The sequence below is a fragment of the Maylandia zebra genome, linkage group LG2 (assembly GCF_041146795.1).
Source record: "Maylandia zebra isolate NMK-2024a linkage group LG2, Mzebra_GT3a, whole genome shotgun sequence".
NCBI classification, from domain to species: domain Eukaryota; kingdom Metazoa; phylum Chordata; class Actinopteri; order Cichliformes; family Cichlidae; genus Maylandia; species Maylandia zebra.
The window spans coordinates 22,981,813-23,003,891 of record NC_135168.1 but is presented as its reverse complement, the minus strand read 5'-3'; the positions used below and the strand labels follow the sequence as shown (position 1 = coordinate 23,003,891).

General features: G+C 38.1%; 1 protein-coding gene across 1 annotated transcript; it reads left to right on the top strand.

Moving 5' to 3' along the window:
• The first annotated feature begins 9,439 nt into the window (after nt 1–9,439).
• On the top strand, nt 9,440–21,828 carry gm2a (ganglioside GM2 activator). The gene is made up of 4 exons (XM_004552054.4): nt 9,440–9,648; nt 13,103–13,255; nt 20,067–20,249; nt 20,394–21,828. The coding sequence occupies exons 1-4, from the start codon at nt 9,553–9,555 to the stop codon at nt 20,547–20,549; spliced, it is 588 nt and encodes a 195-aa protein (XP_004552111.1). The 5' UTR covers nt 9,440–9,552; the 3' UTR covers nt 20,550–21,828.
• The last annotated feature ends 251 nt before the right edge of the window (nt 21,829–22,079 follow it).

The window sequence follows — 22,079 nt, the reverse complement described above, 5'->3', positions numbered from 1 at the left end:
CAGAAAGGTATAGGATTTGCTTGACAGATGGCCAATATTTGGCATGTGATAACTAGTTCAACAATTTTGTGTGTGATGACTCAAGCAATGGATGTATGACTATTAGTTTTATTGGGAACGACTATTCAGCATCCATAGGTATGATTACTTTTGACTGACATGACATAAGCAAATGGAAATGTCAGAAAGCAGCAGGGAAATGTATGGAAGCAACTGATTCAAGTCCAAAATCATTTGCAGTTTGTTCAGAGAGAGGAGAAATTGCTACTATGATGTGCACAAATGACTGAGTGTTGTGGAGGTTGAACTAATAGTTATGAGAATTTCAATTCTGATCTGAGAAACGCACCAAAGCGACTGAGAAAAACTGTAAGAACCGGGATTGGTGAGTCCTGATGTTGCGGCTTCATGAGTTTGTCAGTTAATCAAGCTGATTATTAACTCATTCACTGCCATTGACGTCTATAGCCGTCAATGGCAGTGAATGAGTCAATGGGTTTAACTCATTCACTGCCAATGGCTGGCAGTGAATGAGTTAACAGGTGTCACAGGCAGAAACCAGGTTGACAGAATGTTTTCTGCTGCAGGTTGCCTGGGGACTCACGTGGGCTTCCTAACCTTTGAAAGCACCATCCACTTTTACAATCTCCAGGAGGGGCTAACCCAGGCGCAGATGCTCATGGTGTCGCACATTGATGGTAAATCTGTTAAATTAATCAAGTCTTTTTAAAAATTAAACATAATGTTACAAAAAAGTCGACAATCTTAAATTATTTAGTTTCATTTAAAGACAAGTCATTTGATTAGGTACAGATGTGCATAAATAAAGCATTTCTATGGAATCATAGGAATTATAATCAAATGGAGAAAGTCTCTTTTCAAAAAAATTTTTTTAGTTTTAATCTTTTAATTGTAGGCACATTGCATCAAGCAAAAATGAAATTATATGCCACAGTCTTTGACTTGAAGAAATCTATTTTCTGCACTTTTCCAGCATATAAAATAAAATGACCCACTCACTGCAACTTCATGCTCCTTATGTGAGGAGCCATGAGCGATTGTGTGTTTGTTGTCACTCTCCTGGAGATCTGTTGAATGCTCTTTATTACCACATGGTGAATCGCCGGTTAACCTCAGAGAAGCTGAAGAACGGATCCAACTTCTCCGTGTACCAGGATGCCCCCATCCATATACAACACTACAGCAACAGGGTGAATGAACACATACTATTGCTAGCCTGTAACTCTGGCACAGGAATCCAGTTTAGCTGTCACAATAACATGAACATAGACCAGAACAATTTGTATTCAATGTGAAACCACCGCAGGACCAATCATTAGCTGAGACTCAGAGACTCAATCTGGCTTTCGTAGAGCTCACTCTACTGAAACTGCATTTCTTATGAGTCTCCAGTAACATCCAGGAGAAAGCTTTGTTTTGCTGATGTTGGACCTTACTTTGACACTGTGATACTGTTGACCATCATATTCTGCTAGATAGGCTGAGACACTGGGTGGGTATATCAGGGTCTGCTTTGGACTGGTTCGCATCTAACTTGCGTGAACAATTCTTTTCTGTGGCTACTTCTAAGTATAGGTCCTCTTCTACCTTTTTTTTTTTTGCCCATGGTGTGCCACAAGGTTCTGTTTTGGGGCCTTTATTGTTTCTATTCTATATACTCCCTCTTCAGCTCTTATTGAGCACTTTTAACGACATTTCTTATCACTGATATTAAGATGATATTCAGTTATATATCTCCTTTTTAAGCCCTAAGATGTTTCCAAGGTTTTGCATAGCTGGATTTTTAGAGGATGTTTGGATGTTTAGAGGTTGGATTGCTGATAACTTTCAACTTAATGAGGTAAAAACTGAAGTCCTTGTTTGCGCTCCTAAAGATTTTGTACCTAGGGGCTGTATCCCAATTCAGGGTCTGCAGCCTTAAAGGCCGCATTTTAAGGCCGATTACGTCACAGCGACGCGACGAAGGCTGTCCCAATTCGAAGGCTGCTTGAAATGCGGCCCTCAAATGCGTACTTCATTTCCCTGAATTTTAAGGCTGTGGCGGTGTAGACTTCGTGGCCCAACATATCCCAGAATTCATAGCGCGGCGTTGGGTGTGGATAATTTTGCCGAGAAAAAAAAAAAAAAAAAAAAAAAAAAAAGGGCGGATGAGGGGCTCCCGAAGAGTAAACTTTAAGTACTGAATATTATGTCACTTATTTATGTGCAAATGTTTAATAACGAAGAACATTAAAACATTACTGCTGGCCACATGTCGGCAAAGTTATGTGACATTAGTGACGTTTGTACTAACTTGGTTTTAAAGCCTTTACTTTAAAATATACGCCGTTCAATAGCTGACCTTAATCTTACAGAGAATGATCAAAGCTCATGTAGAAACAAAAACAAATGAACAAAAGATTTAATATTAAAGTTATTCTATTAATCATTTTTAGTTATACCAGCAGTGAACTTTAACTCTGTGTCAAATACTGAGATTCAAGTTGTGTTTATTAAAATTTCCTTTACCTTAAATCTTCACTCAAAGACAAACATATTTTACAGTGTATATATAGATGTGTTATATATAAGAGACAAATATTGTTCTTTTAATATGTTGGCATTACTAAATTTGGCTCAATGCTTACATATGTGTAAAAACAAAATGTACAAGCTGTGATAACTGTGTCTGATAGAATGAAGAGTAGACTGATATATTAAATAGTCCTTTATTGGGTGAGAAAATCAGACCATGTCATAACTGCTTTAAGTCATACAGAATAGATATCAGAGCCTTAAACAGGCTGACTTCTGCTAAATGGGTCAAACTGGGCAGAAACACATAACATCCTTATAGAATATGATGTAACACTATAGATCAACTTACCTCAGAATATATAAAGCATATAAACAATTACAGCAATATGATGCAACAAACACAGCAGTACTACTAATCCAAAATACTCAAAGCTTCATAGAACTGAAACAAACATTTTTTTTTTAGGTCCATTCTGCTGCTGATACATACTTTAGGTTTCTGAATATTAAACTTGTTGCTGCCTTTCATAGTGTTCAACTTGAAGGCCCTGAGTACTTTCTCCCACACTGAAAACACTGGAATGGTAAAAATATTTGAACATTACCTAATAAGACTGATTCAGGACAGACAATTAGTTATTTTAAACTTTTCTAGCAGTCCTTCACAAACAGGGAACAGTCTGTCTATTCTCTCCATCTGTCAGCTGCTGCTGGCTCTTCCTCCTCCTCTTCCTCACACACTGCTGAGTTTGTCCTGGTGGATCATCAGGGGTGCAAAGCCTCACAGGTGATGTGCAGCAGTGGGTCCCTCAGTCTGTCCTCACTCTGGACACCTGCAGTTGTCACACATGGAAATCAAGTGTGTGATAAGCTGCAGGATTCAAACACAAGTGTAACTTATAAATACATGTTCATACATTTATTACAGAGAGAAAGAAAAAGAGAGTGCAGGACAAACAGACAGGTGGCAGTCTCAGGTGTATACACTGCTACAAAACAGCACAAGAGAAGCAGGATTTAGTGTTTTTGTTATTACGAGTGCTAAACAAGAAGAGTTCCCAGATGGTAGAGTGGACACATGTGTGACTCCTGTGATTAAAGCATCTTTCTTTCAGCTTAACGAGTGAACAGTCAGCTCATTCAAACACACGTTAAAGTCAGTTTGGCTCGACCCCACCGAACAGAGGCAACAATATAACATAGCTAACATTAACAGTGCAGTTAATCCTGCTTGTGCCGTGATATTCAGGACTGCAAACCGAGCAGCATCACTGACTTTCAGCTTGTTGTGTTTGTGGATATATGACTGACTTTAATTATCCATAAAATCATCATATTCTCTGTAAGATTAAGGTATTTCAGAAACTGCTGATACTGGGATTTTCCCACATAACCATCACTAGTTTACAGAGACTAGAAAAAGAGACAATATCCAGTGGCAGTTTTCTGTGTAAAATAAGAACAATTTGATTGCTTCAAGCTGATGGGAAGAAAACATAGCTTGTTACAATCAATGCAGAAGAGCATCTCAGAATGCATAACACATCAAGCTTTGAAGCAGATCGGCTACAGCTGCAGAAGACCACACCGGGCGCCACTTCTGTCACCAAAGAAGAGTAAGATTCTGCAGGTCTATCAATATTAGATAATAGAAGATTGAAAAACTGTTATCTATATAGCTAGATACTTGCTTCTAATAAAAGATATTTGAAATGAAAAACTGTTATCTAATCTGATTAGTCTCAATTTTAGCTCTGATGTTAGATTGATGGGGTCAGAATTTGACATAAACAACATGAAAGCATGGATCCATCCTGTCTTCTTGGCACAAAGTAATCTTGATCTTATATGTATGGAGACAGCCCCACCTGCTTGTAAGATTGTGTGGTATTCAAAAAGTACATCATCAGCAATGCATGATGCAGAGTAACTGCAATATGTGACACTTTAAGCTCATTGTTGACAGAAGTCTCTGTGTTTGTGGGAAATAGATCAGTGTGTGGCTGCAGAATCCCATCAAAGCTGACTGGAAATGATTCGAGCCCGAGTTAAAGGTCAAAGGTCAAATTTTTATTCCACGTCACTAGTGCATGGAATCACATTTGACTTATATACTATTTATTTATCTTTTTCAACTGCCAGCATTTGCTATGTAAGCATTATGTGTATAGATAGTTTACTTAGGCTGTGGGACTCACATTCATGTATCCGCTTATCCTTTTCAGGGTCGCGGGGGGTGCTGGAGCCTATCCCAGCTGTCATAGGGCGAGAGATAGAGATATCTATAGATATTTTGAAATGTATTTCAAAATATACAAAAAATATATGCGCTAAAATAAGTTTTAAAATGTATTTATATAGGACTGGGTACAAGATTTGGCTGTTTTTAAGCCTCCGCGTTGTGAGTACGCCGTCATTCAAACAAAGGTAAGTCAGCTTGAGTACTGTGAGTAAAATGCGTTTGATTCCCCCCGAACATTCAGATTAGTGCAAGCATAAATTCATTCATGAGGGGAAATTACAGTGAGAACATCTGGAGGCTCTGTTAGAGGGATAACATAGTGAGTTCAGTGCATTGATGTGACATTATCCTGAAGGATTTAGTTATTCTCTGTGGTTAAAGAAATTGCAGTAATAAATTCATATTTATTATAAATAATCCTAATTATACATCTTGCTTCCTTGTTTGTGTCCTGTGTCACTAAAAATACATTCTGTATACCCTGGACAGGTCGCCAGTCTGTCGCAGGGCTTGTTTGTTAAAATGATAAGTTATTAATTGAAATCTAAAACAAGTTTTTTCTGTGAAAAACTAAAATCAACACTATAGAGGGCTAAAATAATTTTGTGAAAAAGTGAATTCCACACCAGCTACAGGAATAAAATAACAAAAAGGAGAAACTTATACAAAACAAAAAGGGGCAAACATTAGAGAACAGGTCACACAGCATTTTCTACCCACAGTTTGAACTGAATAACAACTAACATGTATTTATTCAACTTACAGTGAAAACAAACAGAAATTAGGGTGTAAAACGTAAAAACTTTTATTGATGTCAACTTGAAGTATCTGTATTTTTCTTTGTTTTAAAACGATTCAAGGTTATCGATATACATTACTCCTGAAACAATGGGATGGTTAACTGCCAGTTGTTAAAGTGAACATTATCGACATTAGTATTGACGGTGACATTTCTTGTGACATTTTCAGTTTGTTTTTCTGCTAGTGACAGGAGTGTCCTGGCAAAACCTCAGTTCTACACCGAGTAAAGGTTGATGATTTTCTCTACAAAATTACAAATCCTTTGTGGTGGCGTATTCTGCGTTATCAGACCGGAAGTGCTGCCGCTGCTCCTGTGTTTAGCAATTGGTCCAGGAGTGGCCTCACATCATTTGCTGAGACATGACTCCTGACACTGTCTGGATTAGCTATTGCCCGTTGTGTTTGAATATGTATTTGTTTCCTGAGAATTTACTCTCTTTGTTAAAGAAAGCGTTTGAAAACCGTTCATAGATATAAGTGTTGGGCTGAGTACACATGCCTCTAAATAAACTCTGGTGTGACATCATCTGCTTTGAAGTTTAAAGCTTTTTTTCTTTATTTTGTGTTCTTTTCTTCACTTCTTTATTATTGTGGTCATGATTATTATTTGATTATAAAATGTCTGGGCTTGAGTACTGCCCTAATAATATTCATAAGTATTTTTTTTCCCCATTACAGCTGTTTATAGTTCAGTTGCTAATGGGAGAAAAAAAAAAAAAATCAGATTCATGTGAAGGACAACTTCAAATCGATGTGTTTAAATTTAAAGTGGTGTGCTATGGTCGTATTAACACACCATAACTATCATTTTACTTCTGGTTTACATTAAAAACATGATTTGAATAATAACCACAGAACCACATTAACACGTCAGTGTAACCATTGTTTTCTACAGTCAATGAGTGTAACTATCAGAGTGTCATGTGTCCACTGAAGCTGAATCACATCAATTTTACAAAATTAATGCTTCCTGCTGCGAGCTCAACTTCTTCTGCACGTTGTGTTTTTAGGTATTTGATGAAGAATTTTAGATAATTACTAATCCTACTTCAAATTGGAATACTATACCCATGTTCATGTTTTCTAAGTTAGGTGGCACTGAATTTTTCCTTAACTGTAATTTTGATATTGATAAAATCTCTATAAAAATCTCTGCTTTTCATCATCAAGCTTTTTTAGCATGGACTCTTATTTACAAGCATAACTTTAGTCCACACAATTATTATATCTCAAATAACAAGGATATTTTATTTAAAAGAAAATCTTTCTTCTTAGTTGGTTTAGGAATAACATTGTTTTAGTCAACCAATTATTTGATTCAAATGGTATGCTTCTCCTATGAAGAATTTTGTTTACGTTTCAATTTAGCTATAAATCGTCATTATACAAAAGTATTTGGCTCAATACCATCAGGGGTTTGTATGCAGTTTATGAATCAACCTAATATCACTTCATTCCACAGGCTGTTGGCATCTCCTATACAAACTTTTGTCGGCAAGATTTGGTTTTCTAAGCAATCTAAAACAATAAATCTATCAGATCTTTATTTCAGAGTAGTATAACCACGGTACCATATGTAATTTTTTTTCTGGAACCGGTTGTCAGATGGTATTATGTGGAACGAAGTTTGGAGACTCCCTAATCAGTTTTTAATTACCAACAAAATTAAAGATAGTTCTTATAAATTAATACACAGAATTTATCATTCTAAAGATTATCTTCAAAGCAAATTCAATTTAGACATTGATACTGTCAGGAGTCGCTGTGTGCAGGCAGGAATAGGACCCAAAGTGCAGACTCACGGCAGGCAAAAGTGTATTTCAAAACTCAGCTTTTATTGCTGGATGGCAAAACGTAACAAAACAATCCAAATAAACTTACATAAGCGAGCAGGCAGGCCACACAGCATAAATGAGGGTAGATAACGACACAGACATAAAGAAACACAGGGCTTAAATACACAGAGGGAGCAATCAGGGAATGGGTAACAGGAGGGAAACACAGCTGGGGCAAATCAGGCGAGACAAGGGGAAGCAAAACCAGATACATTAACATCAGACATAGCCCTTCAACTGACACAAAACACAAACCAACACAAACCAAAGACAATTCAACTTTGATAACAGATATATGATTAACTTGTTAATTTTAATGGCTAAATTTCATATTCACAAGTCCAAATGTTTAGGAAGACATCCCTCTTTTTATGTATTCTCCTTTGAACTTGTACAGTATCTTAATTCAATTAAGAACTCCACTAACCCAAAAGCTATAAAAACTATTGGTGTTTGTGAAAAAAATCAAGATCTTTCAATCACTTTATTCTTTGGCTTGATTGGTTACTTTCCTCCTAGCATATTTATATTGTAGGTTCTGAAAATTGTTCTTTTATTTGGTTGTCTATAGTATCCAATTTTTTTGTAAGTACAACACCATTAATACGGTACTGTTTAATTCTATTTTGTATTGTACTGAGGTTTAAATAAAGGTTTGAATGAAAAAAAAAACTTTAGATAATTTCTATTCTGTCCTACAGCGACATCTACAGGCGTTATGGTGCAGATACAGGACGTAATTTAATTCCATGCTGTAGAAAAATGATTTTGCTGTTACCACAGAAAGAATATTGTAGTGTTTTTGTTTTTGCATTGAAAAAGCTTCTGCTGATTATCATTTATTTATTTTCCACGGTAATACGTTCTTTAAACACTGTGCTCAGAGTCAATCAACTGAGACACACATGACCAGGTCAGGTACATGAGTGTGAGACTCCACCTCTGCTCTCCCCTCCTGTTTCTGCATTGTCTCTCTGTGTTCGGATGTTTTTATATGTAAAATAAAAATCTTTTCTGCTGCTTTTGAACAGACTTTGTCAAAAATACTTACTTCACTGAGAAAATAGTCAACTTGTTCATTTGGATGTATTTCACTGCACAGAGAACAAACACAACTTTAAAAAAATCTTTTTTTAAATTTTTTTTATCCAAATTTCACTCTGACATCTGAGCACCATTGAATTTCCACAGCAGTGTTTAATTCCTGGTTTAAACCCCCCACAAAGGTTGGATGTGATGAATGGTTTCAATACTGTTAGCTGTCCAGTGGATTGAAGATCCAAGACCACTGAGATCTGTGATACACTCAGATCCTAGCTCATCATTGGCTAGTTTGCTAGACAGTCACTCAGATTGCAGACCTGATGTTCTGATGGAGATTCACCAAACAGTTATAAAGAGTTACTATGGTGGGGTTTATGGTCACTGTCTTATGGGTACCACTGCATCATGGAGTTAAGGGAAATGATAAGGGCAGTAGGACAGAGATTAAGAGCAAAATACAGCACAAAATGAAAGAAAGGTCGCAAAAGCAATGGGAAGAAGACAGGAAAAGGCGAAAAATCCAAAGGAAAACAGGCGAAATGAGAAGCACAGGAAGGAACAGGAGAGAGTAAACGATTATATCCTGACTCAGATTTGGGCACACTGGTTTGAATAGTATGTTGTTTTTAATAGGAAAACATCGTACAGTAAGTGTGACTGCAATAGAGAAGAAGAAATAATAGAGCATGTTTCAGTGCACTGTCAGAAATATGATGCTGAAAGAAGACAACTGATCGAAAAGCTTGCTGATATGAAAGTGAAACTGGACTTGGTTGATTTATTTCGTAAGAACTCGAGAAGTGAAAGTTATCAGGCCTTATTTAATTTTTAAGGCAGACCGATTTGTTTGCTAGGATTTGAATTTTGTATTTATTTATTTATTTTTCATTTCTGTTCACACTCCACACCAGTTGGTGGCGGTAATACACCATTTTGCTGTTTGGCAACCGCCAATAAACAATATAAAGAAGAAGACGTGCTGTTTCGTCACGTGACTACAGTCAGCGCGATCGTAAATACGGAAGTGCTGCAAGGTATAAGCCGTCGACGCTCTGTTTAAAGGCACTGTGGAACTGTGCCACAAACGTGAGGATGGACAAACGTGTGGCGGTAACGGTGCTCGTAGCTGCCGCTTTAGCTCAGGTGAGCTGCGGCTCCTTCGGGTGGAAGAACGTCAGGAACGTACAGGTGAGCCAAATCCCGCCGGGTACCAAAGCCTCTGTACGGGTTTTATTTATCCACACCGAAGCTCCCACCGTGCTGTTTTAGGGGACCTCACGTACTAAATGTGGACGGTTCATCCGTGAAACCTGACTGGTGTCAAGCCAGCCTCCAATTCGAGACTTGCAGTCAAGCCAGCCTCCAGTTTGTTTTACGTTCCCTGTGTATTCAAAGTATTACGGGAATGGATGTGGAAACCGGATTTCAAAATAAAAGCCAACTTCGAGTGAATTAACAGATATGTTAAGAACATAATAACATATAATTTAGGCTTTTTTTTTTACAAACTCTAATGTTAGATCTATATGACACAGCCTTGTACCCTAATTGTGCCCTGTCACTATCAAGGCCATCTTATTTTGGATTTCAAAGTAAAAGCCCTGTGAATCTTCATTTTTGAACTACTCTTTCAATGACTTAATAATGCTCTTAAAAGCAAAAGTCGTATTTCCAAATACTATTTGAACTTTATATCAACACTTTCCAACCACAGTCTTTTTACAGTGATACCATATCAATATCAAGTCAGTCTGATTTTGCCTTTCATAGTAATGGCCCTTTGAAATTGTCCATAATTGACTTAATCTTCTAACGATTCAAAATGCTCTAAAATGAAAAATTCTTGTTTCCACAGGGTAATTCCACTTTAGATCAACAGTATACAGCCCCACAGTGATACCATATCAATATCAAGTCATTCTGATTATGCCTTCCAAAATAAAAGCCTTTTTAAATTGTCCATAATTGACCTAACTTTCAGTGATTTCAAAATGCTCTAAAATGGAAATTTCCTGTTTCCACAGGGTAATTCCACCTTAGATCAACAGTATACAGCCCCACAGTGATACCATATCAATATCAAGTCATTCTGATTATGCCTTCCAAAATAAATGCCCTTTCAAATTGAGCATATACGGCCTACTTTTTTGACGATTTCAAAATGTTCTTAAACAGAATTTTGCTGTTTCCACAGGATAATTTCACTTTAGTTCAACAGTATACAACCTCACGATGTTACCATATCAATATCAAGTCATTCTGATTATGCCTTCCAAAATAAAAGACTTTTCAAATTGCCAAGATACGACCTACTCTTTTAAAGATTTCAAAATGCTCTAAAAGTGAAAATTGCTGTTTCCACAGGATAATTTCACTTTAGGTCAACAGTATACAACCTCACGATGTTACCACATCAATATCAAGTCATTCTGATTTTGCTTTCAAAAATAAAAGCATTTTCAAAATGCCCATATCTGACTTGATCCTGGAACAATTTCAAAATGCTCTAAAATGGAAATTTCGTGTTTCCACAGGATAATTCCACTCCAGATCAACAGTATACAGCCCCACAGTGATACCATATTAATATCAAGTCATTCTGATTATGCCTTCCAAAATAAAAGACTTTTCAAATTGCCAAGATACGACCTACTCTTTTAAAGATTTCAAAATGCTCTAAAAGTGAAAATTGCTGTTTCCACAGGATAATTTCACTTTAGGTCAACAGTATGCAACCTCACGATGTTACCATATCAATTTCAAGTAATTCTGATTATGCCTTCCAAAATAATGGCCTGTTGAAAATGCCCATAATTTACCTAATAATTTTTCTGTGGAAAGATGTCATTCTAAATAAAGAAATTACAAAACAGCTTGCAAACCAACCATGACATCTTTCCACAGACTTAAAATATAAACGTACTATCAATTACAACCTAGTGGCAATTTCAGCTTCCTTTTACATCATCTTTATGATTCAATTCTGTCATAATCAATTGAGTCTGATTTTGCTTTTCAAAATGAAAACCCAATATGTGTTGAAACAGCAATTTTCATTTTTAAAACATTCTGAAATAATTGAAAGAGTATATCACATATGGACAAATTCGACGGGCCATTAATTTGAAAGGCGAAATCAGAGTGACTTGATCTTAACATCGTATCTCTGTGGGGTTGTATACTGTTGATTTAAAGTGAAATTACCCTGTGGAAACAGAAAATTTCCTTTTTAGAGCATTCCGAAATCACTGAAAGTTAGGTCAATTATGGACAATTTAAAAAGGCTTTTATTTTGGAAGGCATAATCAGAATGACTTGATATTGATATGGTATCACTGTGGGGCTGTATACTGTTGATCTAAAGTGGAATTACCCTGTGGAAACAGGAATGTGCCATTTTAGAGCATTTTGAAATTGTTCCAGGAGCAACTCAGATATGGGCAGTTTGAAAATGCTTTTATTTTTTAAAGCAATATCAGAATGTCTTGATATTGATATGGTAACATCGTGAGGTTGTATACTGTTGATCTGGAGTGGAATTACCCTGTGGAAACAGGAAATTTCCATTTTAAAACATTTTGAAATCACTGAAAGTTAGGTCAATTATGGACAATTTAAAAAGGCTTTTATTTTGGAAGGCATAATCAGAATGACTTGATATTGATATGGTATCACTGTGGGGCTGTATACTGTTGATCTAAGGTGGAATTACCCTGTGGAAACAAGAATTTTTCATTTTAGAGCATTTTGAATCGTTAGAAGATTAAGTCAATTATGGACAATTTCAAAGGGCCATTACTATGAAAGGCAAAATCAGACTGACTTGATATTGATATGGTATCACTGTAAAAAGACTGTGGTTGGAAAGTGTTGATATAAAGTTCAAATGGTATTTGGAAATACGACTTTTGCTTTTAAGAGCATTATTAAGTCATTGAAAGAGTAGTTCAAAAATGAAGATTCACAGGGCTTTTACTTTGAAATCCAAAATAAGATGGCCTTGATAGTGACAGGGCACAATTAGGGTACAAGGCTGTGTCATATAGATCTAACATTAGAGTTTGTAAAAAAAAAAAAAAAAGCCTAAATTATATGTTATTATGTTCTTAACATATCTGTTAATTCACTCGAAGTTGGCTTTTATTTTGAAATCCGGTTTCCACATCCATTCCCGTAATACTTTGAATACACAGGGAACGTAAAACAAACTGGAGGCTGGCTTGACTGCAAGTCTCGAATTGGAGGCTGGCTTGACACCAGTGAAACCTGCCGGAGTCGTCGTAGAGCCTTAAAACTGCACGTGCGTGTGGGGGCTCGGCGAGGTCCAGGGTTGAGACTACCGAGCTGTAACAGCTCTTCTAAACTAAACCCGGAAACACAAACTGAGCTGAAGAGAGTGGATCCACAATGGAAACATTAGAGAGAGATAAATAAATAAACAAAAAGGAAAAACACTGCAGTATCCAAGAAACAAACATGAAAGTCGTGAATCCAATGATTCCTTGATTGCTGTCTGTTTGGACTGCGTCACTCAGCTTTCACGTCTGGACAAGTTGATTTTCCTGGAGTACGGAAATGCGGGAACGCTCTGACCGTGATGGGAAATATCTGAGGTTTAAACATAGTTTTATGCATTTTGCAGGTTTTGGGTTTCGACTGGAAGAACTGCGGACCGCCTGATGCTCCAGCTGTGCTGAAGACCCTCACCATGTCTCCAGACCCAATCTCCATCCCAGGTGATCTGACAGCCTCCGCTTCTGGGTCCACGGCCGTTGAACTCGGCACTCCTCTGTCTGTGAGTACGCTTATCTATGGATGGCAGTGACATGAGGATGCTTTCAGTCGAGTTTCACAAATAATTTTTCACTTATGACTAACATCAAAAGGAGCAGATTTTAAAGGAAGCAGTAGGGTACTTTGTTAGTTTTAGCACTTCCCTTTCAGCGCAGCCACAGTGAACAAAGGGCTTAAATGTCTCCCAGTTTGAAATGGTTTTTGTTTAATTTTTTTCATTAGAGGGAGCTGCATTCAGCACACTTCACAAGTTCCAAACACACACAGGCAAATTAACCGGATCAACCGGTTGAGCTGAGATGGAGCCTTTGTCAGCTGTCATCAGGCAAGAGGTGGGCTACACCCTGGGCAGGTGGTCAAACACAAACGAGTATCTCAAGGTTAAAATGTGCACTGTGAGTCTCCTACTCATCAGAAAACTGTGCCTAATATTGCTTATAACTAGAGCTGGGCGATATAAGATTTTTTCATATCACGATAGGTTTTTTCCATTTCAGGCGATAACGATATCTATCACGATATAAGCCAAATAACTATATTTGTAAGATTTTAATGTGCCGTTGCTCACAAGTAAAATGTGAAATAATCAGCAGCTTGTTTTGACTTAAATATTTATTTCCCATAATAAGTTCAACAGGGTAGATGTACTTAAGGAACATGAGACTTTTTCAGATAAATAAAGGCAAATATTGCAAACTACACAAAAGGCAGCCGCTAAAGCGTTTAAGTTTCAAAATAGAACAAACAAAACAGACTAAATTGTCAATTCCACTTAGAAACAAAATATTAATTCTAAAAATAAATCTTAGTTTGTTTTACAGAAGAACAGACAAAACTGACTAACTTTTGTCAATATCAAATAAACTGAGAACTAAAAGGAAATTCTCAATCTCTCCTTGTTGTATAGCTTAGCTTTTCAAACAGTTTTAGCAGTTACTTTAGTCTGACAAAAGCCGAATGACGAATTAGCGCTTCCAGTCAGAGATTGAGCATGCACCGGTTTATTGTATTTCCAGACTTTCTTTCGGCACAATTTATAGTGCGCGCTACTGTTTTTTGTCAGACTTGAAATAGCCGAAATACCTTCACACTAGGAACTTCTATGGCTCTCCCGTTCGACAATCTCTCCGGCATTGGAACCATCATCGATTTTCTTTTCGGTAACCTTCGGTCACGCTCTCGGTTGATTTTTCTCTAGTCGGCACACTCATTTCCTCCATTACCCGGGCGGCACGGCGGCTGGCTGCTTCCCAAACAAATACACATGTGTGGCTTGGCACTTGTGCTGTACGTAACAAGTCACGTGACGCGACGCTGCGGCTGTGATTGGTTCGGCTCTGCGCTACTTAATTTGGATTGGCTGTTCTTTTTTTTTTTTTTTTTTTTTTTTAAAGAGGACAAGAGCGGCGAGGTCTATCGCAATAGTTTCATTTTTTGATCGAGAAAAAGTTATATCGCAATACATATCGTTATCGTTCTATCGCCCAGCTCTACTTATAACTCTTTGTATTTTGCAGGCAAAATAGAGGATATTTTGTTGATGCTTGACTGAGGTGAATAACTTGATGGATTTTAATTAATGAGTGGGTTGAATAACTTAGAGCTGATGGAAACGGACAAAATTCTTTCTCTTCATTCCTTTAGTTAAGTATTGAAATGTTAGGAAAAACCTGACTAGTTTATAGCAGTGTCATCCTCCATAGGGTTAACTTAAGTAACAGGCACAAGGTTACTCAACAGTGGTTTAACTGTCTGGTATAATATTCTTATTATTTGGCAAAGCAAAAAGTCGTCTGACTCTCTGTCAGAATCCTACAAAGTCCCAATGAAGTGTGCCTATCCCTAAATCGAGTACAGTTATTGAGTATTTTTTTGAACAGTTATTGAGTTTAGTTAGACCTCGGCCCTGAGGAAACAGCTCCTCGTTTTATTGTTTCATTGCCCACGTGTACTTTCACTTTGACAGTTAAAGTTTATGTGGAGTGAAAGGGTCTTGGTTTTAGTCACTTGTGAGTAGGGATGGGTACCGGTATGGCACCGGTTCTGACATAAACGGTAGTAACCAGACCGAAAAGCAGCGCACATTTCGGTGCTTTTTTTTTTCCTGAGATGTCACACACTTTGGATTCTAGCCAATCATTTTACCTTTGCAAGCGTAGTAGGCGGGCCCAGGTACATATGTTCTTTTAGAGCAGAGCTACAGATTAAAAACGCCCAAGGCGAAGCGGTCAAAGTCTGGCTGTACTTCATAGCAAAAGATGCAAACTCAGCAGCCTGCAACAAGTGTTTTAAGGTGGTACTGTGCAAAGGAGGTAACACCTTGAATCTGATGAAACACCTGGCGACGCATAGCGTTTTTTTTTTGTTTTGTTTTTTTTGTTTTTTTTTGTTTTTTTTTGTTTTTTTTTTTTTAAAAGCCGAGAAATGCACCGTATTTGATAGCTTGCTGCAAGAGCTCACATCGAGCACATCTATTGTGGGTGTGGTGCCTGTTATCGGACCCAGAGTTAGCAACATCCCCCAAAAACTCGAAGAGGAGAGTCCTGGCCCCTAGCCCTGCCAGTGTAGCAGAAATGATGACTGATGATGATGGCAGCAGCAGCAGCCATTCTTCTCTGGGTCAGTAGCTTAATGTTGTTTGTGTGTAATTTACGTTGAGTAGGCTCACCACGTTATTAAATTAATGCACGTAAGGTGAACTAGCAAACACTGTCGTAGTTACATGCGGCTGTCTTCTTGTTTGATGGCAGATACTCCCTTCATCCTGGCCAAAAAGGCTAAAATGACCAAAGAAAAAGTGGAAACGGCTAAACATGGGAGGTTTTTGGACAAAGTTGGTGTTTTTTTTTTTTTTTGTTTTTTTTTTTGTTTTTTTTTTCCCCCCATTGATTAAGCACTGCTTCCAGCCAAGAGTGATACCATAAATCCCCTATACAGTGGGGCAAAAAAGTATTTAGTCAGCCACCGATTGTGCAAGTTCCCCCACTTAAAATGATGACAGAGGTCAGTAATTTGCACCAGAGGTACACTTCAACTGTGAGAGACAGAATGTGAAAAAAAAATCCATGAATTCACATGGTAGGATTTGTAAAGAATTTATTCGTAAATTAGGGTGGAAAATAAGTATTTGGTCACCTCAAACAAGGAAAATCTCTGGCTCTCACAGACCTGTAACGTCTTCTGTAAGAAGCTTTTCTGTCCCCCACTCGTTACCTGTATGAATGGCACCTGTTTGAACTCATCATCTGTATAAAAGACACCTGTCCACAGCCTCAAACAGTCAGACTCCAAACTCCGCCATGGCCAAGACCAAAGAGCTTTCGAAGGACACCAGGAAAAGTATTGTAGACCTGCACCAGACTGGGAAGAGTGAATCTACAATAGGCAAGCAGCTTGGTGTGAAAAAATCAACTGTGGGAGCAATCATCAGAAAATGGAAGACATACAAGACCACTGATAATCTCCCTCGATCTGGGGCTCCACGCAAGATCTCATCCCGTGGGGTCAAAATGATCATGAGAACGGTGAGCAAAGATCCAAAAACCACACGGGGGGACCTGGTGAATGACCTGCAGAGAGCTGGGACCAAAGTAACAAAGGTCACCATCAGTAACACACTACAACGGCAGGGAATCAAATCCCGCAGTGCCAGACGTGTTCCGCTGCTGAAGCCAGTGCATGTCCAGGCCCGTCTGAAGTTTGCCAGAGAGCACATGGATGATACAGCAGAGGATTGGGAGAATGTCATGTGGTCAGATGAAACCAAAGTAGAACTTTTTGGTATAAACTCAACTCGCCGTGTTTGGAGGAAGAAGAATACTGAGTTGCATCCCAAGAACACCATACCTACTGTGAAGCATGGGGGTGGAAACATCATGCTATGGGGCTGTTTTTCTGCCAAGGGGACAGGACGACTGATCCGTGTTAAGGACAGAATGAATGGGGCCATGTATCGTGAGATTTTGAGCCAAAACCTCCTTCCATCAGTGAGAACTTTGAAGATGAAACGAGGTTGGGTCTTCCAACATGACAATGATCCAAAACACACCGCCCGGGCAACAAAGGAGTGGCTCCGTAAAAAGCATTTGAAAGTCCTGGAGTGGCCTAGCCAGTCTCCAGACCTCAACCCCATAGAAAATCTGTGGCGGGAGTTGAAAGTCCGTGTTGCTCAGCGACAGCCCCAAAACATCACTGCTCTCGAGAAGATCTGCATGGAGGAATGGGCCAAAATACCAGCTACTGTGTGTGCAAACCTGGTAAAGACCTATAGTAAACGTTTGACCTCTGTCATTGCCAACAAAGGTTATGTTACAAAGTATTGAGTTGTATTTTTGTCATTGACCAAATACTTATTTTCCACCCTGATTTACGAATAAATTCTTTACAAATCCTACCATGTGGATTCATGGATTTTTTTTTTTTTCCTCACATTCTGTCTCTCACAGTTGAAGTGTACCTCTGGTGCAAATTACTGACCTCTGTCATCATTTTAGGTGGGGGAACTTGCACAATCGGTGGCTGACTAAATACTTTTTTGCCCCACTGTAGCTGCAGAAAAGGCTAAGATTGTTATCTTTTTACAAAAAAACCCAGCTAAACATGAGAGGTTTTTGGACGAAGTTTGTGTTCTTCATTTAAGCACCGTTTCAAAAGTACCGGTTTGGTACTGGTATTGGATAAAACCTAGACGATACCCATCCCTATTTGTGAGATAGATAGATAGATAGATAGAATTTATTTTGAACATTCAAAAATAACAAGAGAAATAAGAAAAACTTTTAAACAAAATTAAAAAACATCAAGTTTTCATGTATATATCTATATCTACAGAATGTGTGTGTGCAACTTGTGGTGTAGACTTGAAGCCGTTGATTAGTCTTTAATCTTGGAAAATGAAATTAAACAAAGAATGTTGTTTGGGTTACATGGTACACTGAAAACAGAAGCTTGTCTGTGAAGCATGGTCACATGTGCCAAATAAAGAGATGAATGAGCTAATATCATCAGAATGAGGAGACAGAAATATTAGAAAGGTATTATTACTTTATATATTTCAACTTTACTTAGAAGCACGCATGAAAACCACTTCCTGTTTCCAATCTGTGTTTGATACAGAGGAATAAAAATACTGTCCGGTTTGCCAAGATATATAAAGCATTTAGAAGAAACACCTGATGGCACAGAGCAGTCAGGTTTTATTGGATTTTATTCAGTTTTCTTTTCTTTCATTCCTCAATCGGTTTATTTGTACACATATTAACCAAATAAATAACTAAATAGACAACCAGTTGCCTCCTGTGAGGCCTACACACGGACACCCCCCGGATCAGGGCTGTCATTTATTTTTACAGGTTTAAGATTTTTAAATTTAAATCATTCTGCAAACTAGACACAGCCATATTCTAATGTTTAACAGCAATATTAAAAACTGCAGTGTATGATTGATACACAGTGACACATTACATTCTTCAGGATCACAGTAATATAATGAGCTACTGGACTAAAGTCAGTAATCACATCACACAGTTACAATTATGTGGTTACTTGTGTGACCAAAGTTCTTTACCTGCACTGCGAACCAAGAGAGAGACAAAACACCACCAACCACGTTGTTTTCTTCATGCATACGTCGCTACGATCAGCTGATTTCAGTTTGTGTGCAGGGAGGACGACGATGGTGGACATTACTTTTATTTTTATCACATGAAAGGACAAGAGCGTGACGGTAAAATTCAAACTGTGAATTATCTGGATTATACTGCTGACGCAGACACACACCGTTCTAACACAAAGACAACCCACAGCTACACCTGATCTTCAGCAGATAACAGTGATCCTGTTACAGTGTGAGCAGTCTGTTTCTAAAGTAGAATCGCCATGACGATTGCTTTGAAGCCTGCTGTTTTTCATCTTTGCTCCATGTTCATATTTGAAAACTAAGATGGTGTGTGTGTCCTTATTAGGATGGGAATTTGTGTCGTGTGGGGCCTCAGGTTTTTATTGTTTTTTTGGTGATTATGTCACAGTTTATTACAGAGCAGCTAGAAGGTAATGTAATGAGTAGTGTAACATGATGTAGTGGTGATGGTGTGTTTAAGGATGTGAGAGGCACTTGGAGGTTTTTTTTTTTTTTTTTTTTTTTTTTCCTTTCCAGCTGTAAAGCGGCAATCATGCGTCTGAAACGGGAAAAGAAACTTTATCACTCAGCAGAACTTGTTCTTTGTCACATGTGCAGTGATAAGCATGAACTGTAAAACTCTGATTATGATCCTCTTCGAGGTCTCCTAGAATTTCTTTTAGAGTTCTTGGATTTGCTGCAGTGGGTAATTAACCTGAGGCGATTGTGGTGATGAGGAGTTCTATTCTACCTTCACCAAATCAAAGGTCACTGCATCATGTTTGGCCACTTTTAGTTTTTACGTTTGCTTCAACCTGCTGATGTTTTTCTTTATTTTATCTTATTTTTATGATGCTTTTTGTAAAATTGAAAATAATTCTGACATGCTTATGTGGCTGTTGTTGCGTCTTGTTCACGCTGATGAAGGAACCTGCTATGTGGAGAGCTGAGGAAACTGGAGTTTCAAAACTCTGCACATACTGAGGCAATAAACTGAAGCTTCCTGCAGATTTGTAGATTTAAGTTAAAAACCAAATACCTAGCACTTGCACGTTAGCTATGATAAAGGCATATGGAAGTATGTCGGGTATCACCGTTTCCTCTCAACAGGATTAAGGTTGCGGCACGGCGCTGGTGACGCTGCAGCATTTTTAACACATGTGCTGCTGTTTCTCTGTCTCCTCTCAATCTTTAGCTAAATGTAACTCTGGAGAAGGAGGTGGCAGGTTTCTGGGTGAAGGTGCCCTGTCTGGATGAGGTGGGCAGTTGTCACTATAAGGATGCCTGCGATATCCTGAGCCAGCTGATCCCGCCCGGTCAGGACTGTCCCGAACCGCTGCACACCTACGGCCTACCCTGCCACTGCCCCTTCAAAGCTGTAAGTCTTTGATTTCAAATCAGATCACTTCTCAGTAGCTGAGATTGAAACGTGTAGAAAACCATTTAGGGATGAAACATGAGCCCTGAGCTCTGTGACCTTTAAACATGATGAAACACCATGACTCTCCCTCTCTGTTCTCAGGGTTCATACACGTTGCCACAGTCAATCTTCTACCTGCCCAACATCGATCTGCCCTACTGGCTGACTAACGGGGACTACCGGGTTCAGGGGGTCCTCGGCAGTCAGGGCAAAGAGCTGGGCTGCCTCAAAGTCACGCTCTCCATCCACTCAGACTGAGCCGTCAGCCGGAGCCTCATGGTTTTAAAACTGGGAAATGAAAAAAGTTTTCACCAATGAGGGAGGGGAGATGTGGGATAATAATCAGAAGAAAAGACAACAAAAACAGGTTTTATGGGATGAAACGCACAGAACATGAGCTCCTGCAGCAATGTACGAAACCAGGCGCAGTGATGCACTGAAACATTCTCTTTAGTGAAATTACAGGTTTTCTCCACGTTAAGATGCATCCAAGCTGCTCTTCTTTCACTTTGTATGAACACAAACTGCGTCACTGTATCTGCTGGACCTCTTATCGTGCTTTTTAACCATTGAGAACGATTTTACAGGAGCTGAAATTTTATTAAAACTACTTTTAATTGCTGGAAAAGCTACTGAAGTTCCTGTTGTTCATCAACTTTTTATAGTTTTCATCTCCTGCAGTAACAGAAAAACTAATTAGGAAAAAGCGAAGCCTTTATGTCGAAATATGACGTTATTATTATCACAGGTATGAAATGATCTGCTCATATGAAGGAAAATAGATTAAAACATGGATGACAGAGATGCATAAATATGCTGAAATAAATCACATGAATACTCTTAATGAAATAATAGAAACCAATCTCTTTAGACTCAAGTGGAGCTTAAAGCAAAACTAAATCTCAACCTTCAGTTATTCAACCAGTCCTGCACCTCAGTCAGTCCCCAAAGGTCTGACTGGTTTCATGTGTCCTGAGGAACTAAACCTGTCACCATTAACATAAAGAATAACCACTGGAGCTCTTGCTCCTGTAATAATAAAGACTGTAAGATGGAGGGGATGGCTGTCTGTTTATGATTTCTTCATAATTCAGCCGTCAGCGGTCCTCATGACAAAACTTGGAACAAAATGATGTTGCAGCTCACTGAATTTTAGTGCTACTGTCTAAAAACCTGCTAACATTTGTCTAATTTATTTCTTATTTTTAAACATTCTGTGCTTTTTTTTTTTTTTTTTTTTTTTCCTTTTTTGGGATAATGTCACATGTGTTATTTTAACTGGGAGCCAGTTTTGACTGTTCAGTTATTGTGAATGACCTTATTATTAGTATTATTATTGTTGTTATCACTATGGGTTTTTTTTTTTTTTGGTTTTTTTTTTAAACTCTTTGTTGTTGCTAAGTGCCTGATTCATTCTTTCTTTGATTCATGTAAATCAGAGTTCAAATTTTTCTTGTGTGATGATCACAGAGAAATGTTGCTGTTATACATTTGACTGATTCAACACAGCTTTAAATAAACTTTATCACATAAGCTATTCATGCTTTTCTGGTGCAGTAAAATCAATTACCTCAGAAAAAAAGGTTAACGATAGGGCTGTTCGATATAACGATATATATTGGATGATGATAAAAACGACTAATGTTTCATTTAATGCTATCGTTTGTTTCGTGGTGTTGCAAAATAAACTGTTTATGGCAATATTTTTTTCATCGTTTTGATGGTCACTGTAGTGGCTATATTAATTTCTTAAAGTTCTCTCTTTCTCTTATATTTAATATAACCATA